Genomic DNA, 14,218 nt, shown 5'->3' on the forward strand with positions numbered 1-14,218 from the left:
GGAGGGAGGGAGGGAGGGAGGGAGGGAGAGAGACAGACAGACAGACAGACAGACAGACACAGTCACAGACAGACAGACAGACACAGACAGACAGAGACAGAGACAGAGAACTATCTAGAAGGAGCTGGACATACTGACTTTCCCATTGCATTTTTCTCTACACTGGGATGTTTGCAATTACTTCAGTATACACACTGAGTAGACAAAGTCCCTCTTAGTTTCATCTCCATGTTGGGGCTTGGGCATTTAGTGCAGGACTCACATGGTACAGACAGAGACAGAAACAGAGACAGATACAGATCCTTGCAGAAAAATGCTACACTGAGTGTCCTTGATAGAAGGGAAATCAAGTTGCTGACATTCACCAAGTAGGATAGGCATACCCACACCTGAAGATTTAGACTGAGTGATAAATCTACTTGCTAATGACAAAGATCATCACCTTTCCACCAATCCAATACTCACAGTGATTATTTTTCTTTCTCTTTTTTTTTCTAGCCTCCATTTCTACTTGCTGTCACCCTATGCAAGTCAAGATCGAATCACATCCTCGGAATGTTGCTGTAGGGAAAAGTGTTCTTCTTCTAGTTCATAATTTGCCAGAAGACTTTGAAGCATTTTTCTGGTACAAATCACCATATAGAAGAGATACACACAAAATTGCAGAATACAACAGAGCCCTGGATACCACCATTATGGGGTCTGCATACAGTTTAAGAGAGTTTATATATACCAATGGATCCATGGTGATGACTGATATCACTAAGGATGATGCAGGACTTTTCATGCTAGAAATTTTAAGAAAAGACTTCAAAATTGAAAAAGCTTACATTCAACTCCATGTAAATAGTAAGTGACTATCCTACTTCATACACTGAACTGTCTAGAAGGAGCTGGACATACTTACTTTCCCATTGCATAGTAGATGTCAGCTCTGAGTTAAGTTGCTGTGCACTAAGGACACAGGGAGACTTGCTGGCTTTTTTTTTATCATAGTGTGGTTTGTAGGGATAGAAGATCATTGGTCAATACTAAGAGTAGCGTGGAGAGAGCAGTGTTTTAAATATAGACCAATCCACAGCTCATGGAACTCTGGGAAATGCCCCTGTCTGGGAGGTGGCTCTAATTAAAGAGCGAAAGTACAGTAGCTGTGTTGGACCTGAAGTTTCACAGAAGGAGGACACCATTGTAGTCCTCTTAAAGGGCACACCATCTGTCAGGAACTCTGCTTACAGTTAATTAGGAGAGTGATATTCACTCTGCTGTCTAGATTCTCCTAATAGGCAAAAGTTCTTGAGAGAAGTCTTGGGGTTTTAGAAGAGACTACAAAGAGTCAGGCAGAAGCTCCTTGTCAGGAAGCTCAGAGTGAACACCAATTTTAAGGATGGGCATGAGATTTTTTTTCTTATGTAAAGTTAATTACCATGACATGAATATTATGAAGACTAATATTCTCATGCATGCTTTCCCTAACAAAAAATTACCCTCATGTTGATCAATAACATGTATTAATGCATGCAGGTTTTTGCTACATTGTCTGATGACCTGAGAAGTGATGAAGACAGTGTGTCCTCTGACCTCTACCTAGGTGCTACGCCCTGTATCCGTTCAAAAACACTGAGACACAGCCTTGCACAGGACTCAAACACAAATATCATTTGCAAATATATGTAAATATAAAAGCCATTGGAAAAATTTTGCTCTGTATGCCCATACCTATGAATAATATATATATATATGCATAAATATATATGTAAATATATATAATATGTGTATCAGTCTTTTGTGTATGTATATGTACAGAAAGAGACATAAAGGATGCTGTAACTTCATTCCATTCATTCATTCATTATCCAGATTTATGTGACTATTTTTCTAGATTGTATTTACTGAAAAATTATAAGACAAATCCAAATTCTTACAATGTCCTAGTCCATGTTGTCTGAAATAATGGCCAGTAAACAAAGGTAGAAACTGAAGTCCAGTGATTGGAACTACAAAAAGTACAGAAAAGAACAAAAGCAACAATAAAAACCATATTATAGTGTCAGGGAGTTAAAATGCAGGGTATGTAGGGACAAAGATTAGGGCTGCATCACCACAACACCAATCTATGCTGAATGAGATCAGGGAATCTGAGGACAGTGAGCCAGAACCATGTTGACACTTTAGTAGAGAGCACCATGCAGAGAATATAAAAAGTAGGGGACACAAAGGAGGACAGAGAGACGCTCCCTCCACAGGTAGGCTTTGCAATGAGCACTCCTGACGATAGAGGGACTCATCTTAAAAATACACAATAGAGAGAAATTATTTCATCAGTAAGTATATTTTAAAAATTTCAAAATAGCAAAAGCTCTTTGAAGTTAAACATCAAGAAAATGCTAATTTTAAGCACAGTGAGAAAAATCATCGACAATATTTCCATGATTTTTGTCAAACATGATTTTAATATTTTAACTGTTAACATTCAACAAAAAGAATAATTATTTTAAGATATATTTTGCTATTATACCCCCCTTTTCATTTCTAATTTTATTGGATAATGTCTCTGTGCCCTCTGGTTATTCTGCCTAAGGGTTTATTTGTTTTATTCATTTTCTCAAAGAAACAGCTCCTGGCTTTGTTGATTGTTTGTATAGTTCTTTTTGTTTCTACTTGGTTGATTTCAGTCCTGAGTTTGATTATTTCCTGCCATCTACTCCTATTTGCCATGTTTACTTCTTTTTGTTCTAGAGCTCTCAGGTATGCTGTCAAGCTGCTGGTGTATGCTCTCTCTCCAGTTTCTTTTTGGAGGCACTCAGAGCTATGAGTTTGACTCTTACCATTACTTCCATTGTGTCCCATAAGTTTTGGCATGATGTGTCTTCATTTTCATTACATTCTAAAAACCCTTTTATTTTTCCTTCATTTCTTCCTTGACCAAGTTATCATTGAGTAGAGCATTGTTTGCCTTCCATGTGTATGTGTGCTTTCCGTTGTTTTTGTTGGTGTTGAAGACCAGCCTTAGTCTGTAGTGATCTGATAGGATGCATGGAATTATTTCAGTCTCCTTGTATTTATTGAGTCCTGTTCTGTGACCAATTATATGGTCAGTTTTGGAGAAGGTACCATGAGATGCTAAGAAGAAGATACATTCTTTTGCTTTAGAATGAAATGTTCTAGAAATACTGATAATACTTTTTAAAGTAAACTTATAGTTAAATAATGTACACAGAAATATAATGCATTTTAAATACTCTCTCACTATGTGAGGTGGTATTATAAAAGGACTTTTGAATATATTTCTTAATTATTTATTTTTAATATTTTATTCTCTTTTACTATGCTTAATTCCCAAACAATATTTTGTTTCTTTTGAAACAATTTAGTATTCAACATTACATATAGGATCCTCAGATATGGGTAGTATTAAATGTTCATTAATGATATTTTTAGGGTATGAAAGGATATGAATATGAAAGTTGAACAAATTTTCTATGTATTATTTCATTCTCAAAATACTCAATATTATTAACATGTTTGATGTATAAAATGTATTTAAATAATAAAAATTAAGAAAAAATACATAATGGTCACAATACGATTCTGTCTCTTTGCATTTTAGGCTTTGTTTCAAACTCCAAGGACTCTTTCTCCACAGCACGGCCCAGTATAGAATCAGTGCCTCCCAGCATTGCTCAAGGGGAAAGCGTTCTTCTACAGGTTCACAATCTCCCAAAAAATCTTCTATCCCTTTTCTGGTACAAAGGGGTGATTGCAGAGAAGAAATCTGAGCTCATCCAACACATAATAGCCACAAGTTCAAGCTTGCCAGGACCTGCACACACTGGTCGAGAAACCGTGTACAGCAATGGATCCCTGCTGCTCCAGAAGGTCACACAGAATGATACTGGGTTCTATACTCTACGAACCATAAGTACAGATCTGAAAGATGAAGTAGCACATGTGCAAGTCCAGCTGGACAGTAAGTGGTTCTCTGTGATTGTTCATTGCTGGGTGGGACTTAAACCCACAGGATTGCCATGTCTGTACTGTGTCTCCTTCCCCTACTGCACTGTGTGTCCATGTTAGGGTTGGAGCACTTAGGACAGGATACACAGGGTGGAGCCAATCAGACTTTATTGTCTGACACTCCCCTGTACCAAAGAAGTCATTGAAGGAAAGCAACTTAGCTTAAGATGTCAGAGTCTGCCAAGAATCAGAGTTGAAGCGATACATATGAGGAAACAATTGCATTTTTACTGGGGAGTGGGTACCAGGAAGACCTGACCATAGTCATCTGACCCAGGCTTAACCACATGTAACCCTGAGGACCCTTTGACATGACCTTACCCTTATTTTTCTCAGTGCTTAGAAGGAACCAGAGTTTTAGGCAAATCATGTCAAACTGGGGTATTTATTAGCTCCAAGCATCAGAGGTCTGTAAATATAATCTATGATGTTATTCAGATAAAAGGAATTGTGATGCTTGCTTACTGGCTTACTCCTTGTGGATTGTTCAGTGTGCTATGTTTCCTTCAATCCTCCAGAACTGACAGCAGAGTGTGTATTGTCTTGCAGTGGTCTGGACACTGCACTATCAATATCCTATCATACATTATATATTTCAGGCTTTCCCACAGGCCAATCCTGTTGTGGCATATTAAGTTGAGGCTTCCATTTTCCAAAAGACTCTAGCTTGTTTCACCTTGACATACTGCCAGCCTACATACATACAATTCAGTCTATTCTGGTCTCTGGACCTTTTCTAATACCTGAGCCTGCCAAGAAAATCATACTTCTTCTGGCCTTTATTCAGCCCCAGTTCCACCGGCTGCTGGGCAAAGCAGCAAGCATGTGTAGTAGGGAAATTTAGGGGCTGCTGTAGCTATAAGTCAGATTGGAACAAAAGTTAAAAAGACTTCAGGGGAGACATCCTCTCAAACTTCACTGCGCACAGTATGAGTGTGCCCAGTGTTTGACTGAGGGGAGTGAAGAGGCAGCCATGGAAAAAGTGAGGGTGGGACAGAGAGAGTGAAAGAGAGTGAGGGGGGAGGAAGAGAAGGTCCTTGTAGAGGAAATGATACTTTTAGCACCCATGAGAGAATTGATGTTATATTACGCATCTATATCAGGGAGGAGAGACACACCTACATCTCCATGTTTAGACTGGGGGTCAATTAATCTGCTTCAGACAAAGCTCACTACCTTTATCTCCAACCCAATGTTTCTGAATTGATATCATTTTTCTCTTTTCTTGTAGCCTCTACTTGCTGTAACCGTCTCACCTCTGACCAGCTCATAATTGAACCAGTGCCTTGGAATGTTGCTGTAGGGAATAGTGTTCTTCTCCTTGTTTGTAATATGCCAGAAGACATTCATACACTTTTCTGGTACAAATCAGTGTACAGGACAGATACTTTTAAAATTGCAGAACATAAGAGAGTGATGGAATCCACTATCTGGGGGCTTGCACACAGCGGAAGAGAGATGGTGTACACTAATGGATCCCTGCTGATTCAGAATGTCACTGAGAATGATGCAGGATTGTATATGTTAGAAATTTCGCATAAGGACTTCAAACTTGAGAGAGCACATGTGCAAGTCCATGTAAACAGTAAGTGATTCTCACTGGCCTCTAGCTCTTTTGTATGGCTTATCCTGCTTTATATGCTGTACTCTTTGGAAAGAGCTGGACCTATTCACTCTCCAATTCCATTTTCTCCCCACACTGGGGTTAGGGCAGTTACTGCAGGAAATGCATTCCTTAGACAAACTGCAGTAGACCAGAATCCCTCACCAGCATCTTCTTGCAGAGAGGAGAACATATGCTGGATAACTTAGTACTTGTACATCAGACTCAGCAGAGATTCTTGGGGTTCTCACCATGCACCTGGCTCCAAGAGAGACTCTGGGTCTTGGGAAAGCCATAGTTGGGAAGACATTGAGTCCTCACAAAGCCTACCAGGATGCTCTGGCTCAAAACTCTGTTCATGCTGTTCATGCTTCATCTTCACATGCCACTGGAAATCTTTTTGTCAATGCTTTGTTTTGATTTTCTGTTAGAGCTTACAGAGAACACATTTATACTGATTATCCAAGATTCATAGACTATAGAACCAGTTATACACTGCCTTGAAAGCTGAAGTTTTGTAAGTCACCTGGGCCATCACCTTCTTTTGAATCACACTGCACATGCTCCTGGAGCACTAATCAATTATTGTTTTGAGTTTATGAGACTTCACAGGAAGGTCAGTGTCCTCAAGGGGGGATGCAATGGAGACAGATATTCCATCCTACTAATCCTCTGGGATCCAGCATAGGGATATTCTTCACCAGGTATATACTTCTGGTTTGAGCAGCTACCTCATTCCAAGATCTAGAAATTGATCACAAGTAAGCTTAACTCATAGACACAGCAATGATCATGTACAATCTTCCATATTATAGAGAAACCAAGATACAGTAAACTCAGTGGGTGAATCAGGGGTACATGGCCCATGGATGATAAATCCAAAACACAAGATATATCTATAGTAACAGCTCCAATTTCTCCTCCCTGGAAGCTTTATTAAGTGTGAACTATAGAGGGAATCATTGAGCTCTCTGAAGGACTACTATAATTTTGTCCCCTCCTCTGTTTCTTTACAGACCCTGTTTCATGGCCCATCGTGCGAGTTACTGACACCACAGTCAGAGAACAGAACTCAGTGGTCTTCACTTGCTTCTCAGCTGACCCTGGAATCTCCATTCGTTGGCTCTTCAATGAGCAGAGTCTGCAGATCACAGAGAGAATGACACTTTCCCCATCAAAATGCCAACTCAGCATAGATCCTGTCAGGAGGGAGGATGCTGGAAAGTATCAATGTGAGGTCTCCAACCCAGTCAGTTCAAAGATTAGTCTCCCAGTCAGCCTGGCTGTGATGGAAGAGTGACCCTTCCTCTCATCCTATGGCAGAGTGGGGTCATTTCCTTGTTGATGGGGTGCAAAATGGACATGAGTTATGTGGTAAAAATTATCAGTTACCACTCATGTACTGGTTTTATGGTTACTCATACCTGTAGTCCTGACATAACCATGTGGAGAAGGACAAGCCATCATTTAATGTGAAACCTGTTTTCCTAAGCAAAATAAAGACACCAGTATAATAAACACAATTGAGGTTAAGAGCTTAGGTTCTGGATCAAATATATACCTTTTTTTTTTTTTTAAGAATCAATAAAGACTAATTTTAGCAGCCTCAGGTGTCCAAGTGTTCAGAGTCCCCTTATAAGTGGTGCAGTGTTTGCATGGAGACAAAAACCCCCTCATGTGCTCAAATAGTTTCATCTAACACCAATTCTACCAGAAGGGAATGCCCATGGTTCATTGTGTTCCTTAGTGGTTTCTAAATAATTTCAACCCACAATTTGTTTGATGTCCAGATATAAAATCCTTGGTGTAATGCTCCACTCACTGTTCTTGTCCTGAGACTGTCTTTCACTGTCAGATCTCATAATGATACGTTTTCCTGTTTATAAGTGTTTTGAGAAGTATGGGATTATATTACATATTATGTATTATATATCATATCATATATCACACATTCTGTATTATATATATATATTTATCATATATCATCTCATATCTCACATATCATTTATCATATATATGTTGCAAAGCCTGTCTGCACCATTCACATTGCTACTCCATTCTTAGATTCACGCTTAATCCTTAGGTATCCAGTGGATTATCATGAACCATCCAAGCACATTGTCCCAAGTTGTGATTTAACTATTCCACTGAACTGAAAGTTATGGTTCCCTGGGTTTTTCTTTCTGTTCATACATTGAATACTGAGGACCATCTATGAGTCTTCCTCGAGAGGCACAATTGGAACTCTCACCACCACCTAGTTGTAGTGTAGCCTTAAACAGAAAGCCTTGGAGGGAACTGGACCATGCTGAGCAGAGGAGGTCAGTACATCTAGAGGAACACAGAAATTGCGCTGTATGGCCATCTTCAGTATATCTACCATCAAGCTCTTTAGCTCCACTCACATGGAAGAAAGGCTTGTGTTTTTTTACATAGCACAGGAGGCCACACCATCTCTGAGCACTCAGATCCCATTGCATCTGCCAAAGATTCAACTTCTTAGTCATTCCCTTTGAAGTCATATCAACATGGAGGTGAAATGCTAGCACTAATGGAAAATCACTTGCAAGGATCAAAGGTTCAACACAGGGAATACCCTTCATGTCTGCACAGCCCTGTTACACACAACCCACAGGCAGTAAATCCAGTTCTGAAGTGGGTGAGTCTTTGTGGCATTCAAATATCAACCCACGACTCAGGATATAATCTACCCTATGTTAGATAAGTGGGTAGAGCCTCTCAGAAAGTGTCAGGCTGAACTTGTGTGAAAATAGCAGGAATCTTCCTTAATCAGTGTTATGAGAGTTCACACAAGATCCTTTTAGTATACAATATGCAATCTCGTGAGGGCAAAACAATGTGACACAGTCTATCTGAGTTTTACATGTGAGCAATTTGCATTTCATAATGTCCAGAGACAGACTACTTACTTACTTCTGGTTTTTCAACACAGAGCCACATATATAAACATACAAGTTGGCCATGTTTTCCTGTGCTAGCCCCAGCATATCTAGTCAGACATAGTTGGGAGCCAAGAATGGCAAAGAGGAACTTCTCCTGTCTGAAGAAACTCAGGGTTACTACCTGTGCTGATGAATAATGGCATCTCAGACTCAGACTCAGTTAGCACATGTGGATTTACTTGGAAGTTTTCACAATATATGATATGCTGACATTGGGCTTGGTACACAGGTACCTTACTAATTCACTCTAATTCTAGCATCAAATATGTAATTAGTGGAAGCCTATATAGCTCTCAGTACTACTGTGGCCTTCTAAATACTAGGAAAACAGCCCTTCCAATCTTCTTCTGGGCTACTTTTAGTTTCTTTTTTGTTGCTGTAATAAAACACCACAACTAACATAACTTATAGAGAAAACAATTTACTTGAGTTTATGGTCCTTTGTGGCAGTGAACCATGACATCAAGATGTTAGTATTGTGGCAGGAGCAAGAACCTGAGAACTAACATCTTGAACTGCAAGCACAAAGCAAAGAAATAGAAGAGAAAATGGTTCAGGGCTTGTTAGTCTCAAAACCTGCCCCAAGAGTGACCTGACTATAGAGGTTTGGGCTCTGATATCTAACCAAACAGCTCAAGATCATCGATTTGTATGCCTGAGATTATGAGGGAGATTTCTCATTGAAAACATCATATGGAATAAACTCCTGGCATTTCCCATGTAGCTTCTAGCTTACCAGCCCACTATTCTTGCCTCATCAAAGGGGAACCTCATCAAACTCTCACAAATTTCTATCTCCAATTCGATTTCTTTTTTTCTATTGGTTATTTTATTTATTTACACTTAAAATGTTGTCCACCTTCAATGTTTCCCATGCACAAACTCTCCACCCCATCCCTCCTTGCCTCTATGATTATGCTCGTCCTCCCATACACCCACTTCTACCTCACCCCTCCAGCATTCCCCTACATTGGGGCATCAAGCCTCCACAGGACCAAGAGCCTCCCCTCCCATTGATGCCAGTTGAGGCAATCCTCTGCTACATATATAGCTGGATCCCTCCATGTATATACTCTTGTTGGTGGTTTAGTCCCTGTGAGCTCTGGGTGGTCCAGTTAGTTGATATTGTTGTTCTTCCTCTGGGGTTGCAAACCTCTTAATTTCCTTCAACACTTCCTCTAACTCTTCCATGGGGTTCCTGGGCTCAGTCTGATGGTTACCTGAGAGTATCTGCATCTGTATTAGTCAGGTGCTTATAGAACCTCTCATGGGACAGCTATCCCAGGCTCCTGTCAGCAAGTACTTCTTGGCATCAGAAATAGTGTTGGGGTTTTGTGTTGGCAAATAGGACGGGTCCCTAGGTAAGGCAGTCTCTAGAAGGATTTTTCTTCAGTCTCTGCTCTATATTTTGTCCCTGCATTTAGTTTAGACAGGAACAATTCTATGTTAAAAATTTGAGATTGGTAGGTGGCCTCATCCCTCCAATGGGTATTGTGCTTATCTACTACAGGTGGTATCTACAGGTTCTATCTCACCTTTGTTGGGTATTTAAGCTAATTTCATCCCTGTTGGGTCCAAGGAACCTCTCACTTCCCTGGCATCTGGGACTTTCTAGTGGCTCCCCCAGCTCTCTGCTCCCACTGCTACACATTTCTAATTCAATTTTCTGACCCTCTGTACTTCTATCCTGTTCCTTCCCATACCTGATTCTGTCTCCCTTTTTTACATCCTTCCCCCTTTTTACATTACGCCTCCCTCCCAGATCCCTCCCTCCATTTACCTCCGATTATTATTTTTCCCCTTTCCAATTAAGACTGAAGTATCTACAACTTGGTCTTCTTTCTTCAGCTTCATATGATGTGTGAGATGTGTCATGAGTATTCTGAGCTTCAGAGCTAATATCCACTTATCAGAGGGTACATACCATGTGTGTTTGTTTTGTGACTGTGCTACATCACTCAGGATGATTATTTTCTACTTCCAACCATTTGCCTGTGAATTTCATGAAGTTGTCATTTTAAATAGCTGGGTAGTACATCATTGTGTAAACTTAACATACTTTCTATATCCATTCTTCCTTTGAGGAACATCTGGGTTGTTTCGAGCTTCCGGTTATTATAAATAAGGCAAATTGGTCTAAAGTTCTGTTTCATTGTTGGGTCTTTGTGAGGTTTTGGTTTTAGCATAACCTTGGCTTCGTAGAACGAATTGGGTAGTGTTCTTTCTGTTTCTATTTTGTGAAATAGTTTGAAGAGTATTGGTGTTAGGTATTCTTTGACGGTCTGATAGAATTCTTCATTAAACTCATCTGGTCCTGGGCTATTTTGGTAGGGAGACTTTTAATGACTGCTTTTATTTCTTTATGGGTTATGGGACTGTTTAGATGGCTTATCTGATCCTGATTTAAATTTGACATTTGGTTATCTTTCTAAAAAATTGTCCATTTCATTCAGATTTTCCAGTTGTGTTGAGTATAAGCTTTTGTAGTAGCATCTGATAATTTTTGGGATTTCCTCAGTTTCTGTTGTTATATCTCCATTTTCATTTCTGATTTTGTTAATTTGGATACTGTGTCTGTGCCCTTTGGTTTGTCTGGCAAAAGGTTTATCTGTCTTAATTTTCCCAAAGAAACAGCTCTTTGTTTTATTGATTCTTTGTATAGGTGGTCTTTTTGTTTCTAATTGGTTGATTTCAGCCCTGAATATGATTATTTCCTGGCATCTACTCCTCTTGGTTGCATTTGCTTATTTTTGTTCTAGAGCTTTCATGTGTGCTGTCAGACTGCTAGTGTAATGCTATCTCCATTTTCTTTTTGGAGGCACACAGAGCTATGAGTTTTCCTCATACCACTACTTTCATTGTATCCCATAAGTTTGGGTAGAATGTACATTTATTTTCATTAAATTCTAAAATGTCTTTCATTTCTTTCTTTATTTCTTCCTTGACCAATTTATCATTGAGAAGAGCATTGTTTAGCTTCCATGTGTATGTGGGCATTCTGCTGATTTTGTTGCTATTGAAGACCAGCCTTAATCTATAGTGATCTGATAGGAGGTATCAAATTATTTCTATTTTCTTATATCTGTTGATGTCTGCTTTGTGACTGATTCTATGGTCAATTTTGGAAAAGGTACTATGAAGTGCTGAGAAGAGGGTATATTCTTTTGAGTTAGGATGAAATGCTCTATAATTATCTGTTAAACCCATTTGGTTCATAACTTCTGCTAGTTTCACCTATGTCTTTGTTTAGTTTGTGTTACCATGAACTGTCTATTGATGAGAGTGTGGCGATGAAATTTCCCACTATTATTTTGTGAGATGCAATATGTGCCTTGAGCTTTAGTAAAGTTTCTTTTATGAATGTGGGTGCCCTTACATTTGGAGCATGGTATTCAGAATTGAAAGTTTTTCTTGGAAGATTTTTCCTTCGATGAATATGAAGTGTCCTTTATCTTTTTTGGTGACTTTTGGTTGAAAGTTGATTTTATCTGATATTAGAATGGCTGCTCCAGTTTGTTTCTTGGGACTATTTGCTTGGAAATTTGTTTTTCATTTTCACTTTGAGTTTGTGTTTGTCTTTGACACTAAGGTACATTTCCTGTATGAAACAAAATGCTGCATCCTGTTTATGTATCCAGTCTGCCTTTTAAATGGGAAATTGAGCCCATTCATGTGAAAAGATATTAAGGAATAGTGTTTGTTGCTTTCTGTTATTTTTCATGTTATTTTTATGTTTTTTTGGCTATCTTTTGGGTTTTTTGAAAGATTACTTTATTGCTTTTTCTACAGTGTCATTTCCTTCCTTGTATTTGCATTATCCTTTGTATGGCTGGATTTGTGGAAGAATATTGTGTCTATTGGGTTTTGTCATGGAATATCTTGGTTTCTCCATCTATGGTAATTCAGAATTTTGCTGGGTATAGTAGTCTGGGCTGGCATTTGTGTTCTTTTAGGGTGTATACTACATGTGCCCTGGATCTTCTAGATTTCATAGTCTCTGGTGAGAAGTCTGGTGCAATTCTGATAGGTCTGCCTTTATATGTTACTTGAACATTTTCCCTTACTGCTTTTAATATTCTTTCTTGGTTTTGTGCATTTAGAGTTTTGACTATTATGTGTCAGGAGGAATTTCTTTTCTGGTCCAGTCTATTTGGAGTTCTGTAGGCTTCTTGTATGTTCATGGGCATCTCTTTCTTTAGGTCAGAGAAGTTTTCTTCTATGACTTTCTTGAAGATATTTACTGGCTCTTTAAGTTGGGTATTTCCACTCTCTTCTAGACCAATTATCCTTAGTTTCGGTCTTCTCATTGTGTCCTGGATTTCCTGGATGTTTGGTTTAGGAGCTTTTTGCATTTTATGTTTTCTTTGTTGTTTCAATGTTTTCTATATTATCTTCTGCACCTTATATTCTCTCTTCTATTTCTTGTATTCTGTTGCTGTTGCTTATATTTGTGACTCCTGATCTCTTTCCTAGGTTTTCTATCTCCAGGGTTGTCTCCCTTTATGACTTCTTTATTGTTTCTATTTCTATTTTTAGATCCTGGGTAGTTTTGTTCATTTCCTTCACCTGTTTGGTTGTGTTTTCCTGTAATTCTTTAAGGGATTTTGTATTTCCTTTTTAAGGGCTTCTACCTGTTTACTTGTGTTCTTTTGTTTTTCTTTAAGGGAGTTATTTATGCCCTTCTTAATGTCCTCTATTATTACCATGAGATGTGATTTTAAATTAGAGTCTTGCTTTTCTGGTGAGTTGGGTTAACCAGTGCTCCCTGTTGTGGGAGAACTGGGTTCTGGTGATGCCAAGTAGACTTGGTTTCTGTTGCTTATGTTCTTGCCCTTGCCTTTTACCATCTGGTTGTCTCTGGTGATAGCTTGTCTTACTGTCTCTGACTGTGGCTTGTCCTTCCTGCAAGCCTCTGTGTCTGTACTCCTTGGACACAAGCTCTCTCTCAGCACTATTTGAGTATGGAGCCATGTGGCACATGATCAGCTCCAAGCACATAAGGAAACTGGAAGACTCCAGTCCCAGGCCACTCCTGGGTTCCTATGTTCTGAGGTTTCTGGGTGGGTTCCTTTGTGTATCAGTGGTCGTCTCATCTTCACTCACAAGCTTGCCTGCACTCCTGGGATGCTAGCTGTCTTCTGGCTCTATTTGGGTATGGAGCCCTTTGGCACAGGATCAGCTCTAAGCCTCTGTACCCCATTTTAATAGGGTTATTTGGTTCTCTGGAGTCTAATTTGAGTTCTTTGTATATTTTGGATATTAGCCGTCTATTGGATGTAGGCTTGGTAAAGATTTTTTCCCAATCTCTGGGTTGCTATTTTTCCTGTTGACCGTGTCCTTTGCCTTCCAGAAGCTTTTAAATTTTATGAGGTCCCATTTGTCAATTGTTGATCATAGAGCCCGAGTCACTGGTGTTTTGCTCAGGAAATTTTCCCTTGTGCCAATGTGTTAGATGGTCTTTCCTACTTTATCTTATATTGGATTCAGTGTATCTGGTTTTATATGATTGTCCTTGATCCACTTGGTCTTGAGCTTTGTACAAGGAAATAAGAATGAATCAATTTGCATTCTTCTACATTCCAAACACCAATTGAACCAGCACTATTTGTTGAAAGTGCTATTGTTTTGTTCACTGGGT

At 39.2% G+C, this 14,218-nt stretch overlaps 1 protein-coding gene across 1 annotated transcript in view; it reads left to right on the plus strand.

The window, feature by feature from the left end:
• The window catches only part of LOC116100288 (carcinoembryonic antigen-related cell adhesion molecule 5-like), a 282,093-nt gene that overhangs the window by 52,716 nt on the left and 215,159 nt on the right, over positions 1-14,218 (plus strand). The window contains 4 exon segments of the mRNA XM_031384112.1: positions 499-849; positions 3,608-3,967; positions 5,246-5,599; positions 11,059-11,063. Of these exon segments, the coding sequence (XP_031239972.1) occupies positions 499-849; positions 3,608-3,967; positions 5,246-5,599; positions 11,059-11,063 (1,070 nt within the window).

Source organism: Mastomys coucha, unplaced genomic scaffold (assembly GCF_008632895.1).
Source record: "Mastomys coucha isolate ucsf_1 unplaced genomic scaffold, UCSF_Mcou_1 pScaffold21, whole genome shotgun sequence".
Lineage (NCBI taxonomy): Eukaryota > Metazoa > Chordata > Mammalia > Rodentia > Muridae > Mastomys > Mastomys coucha.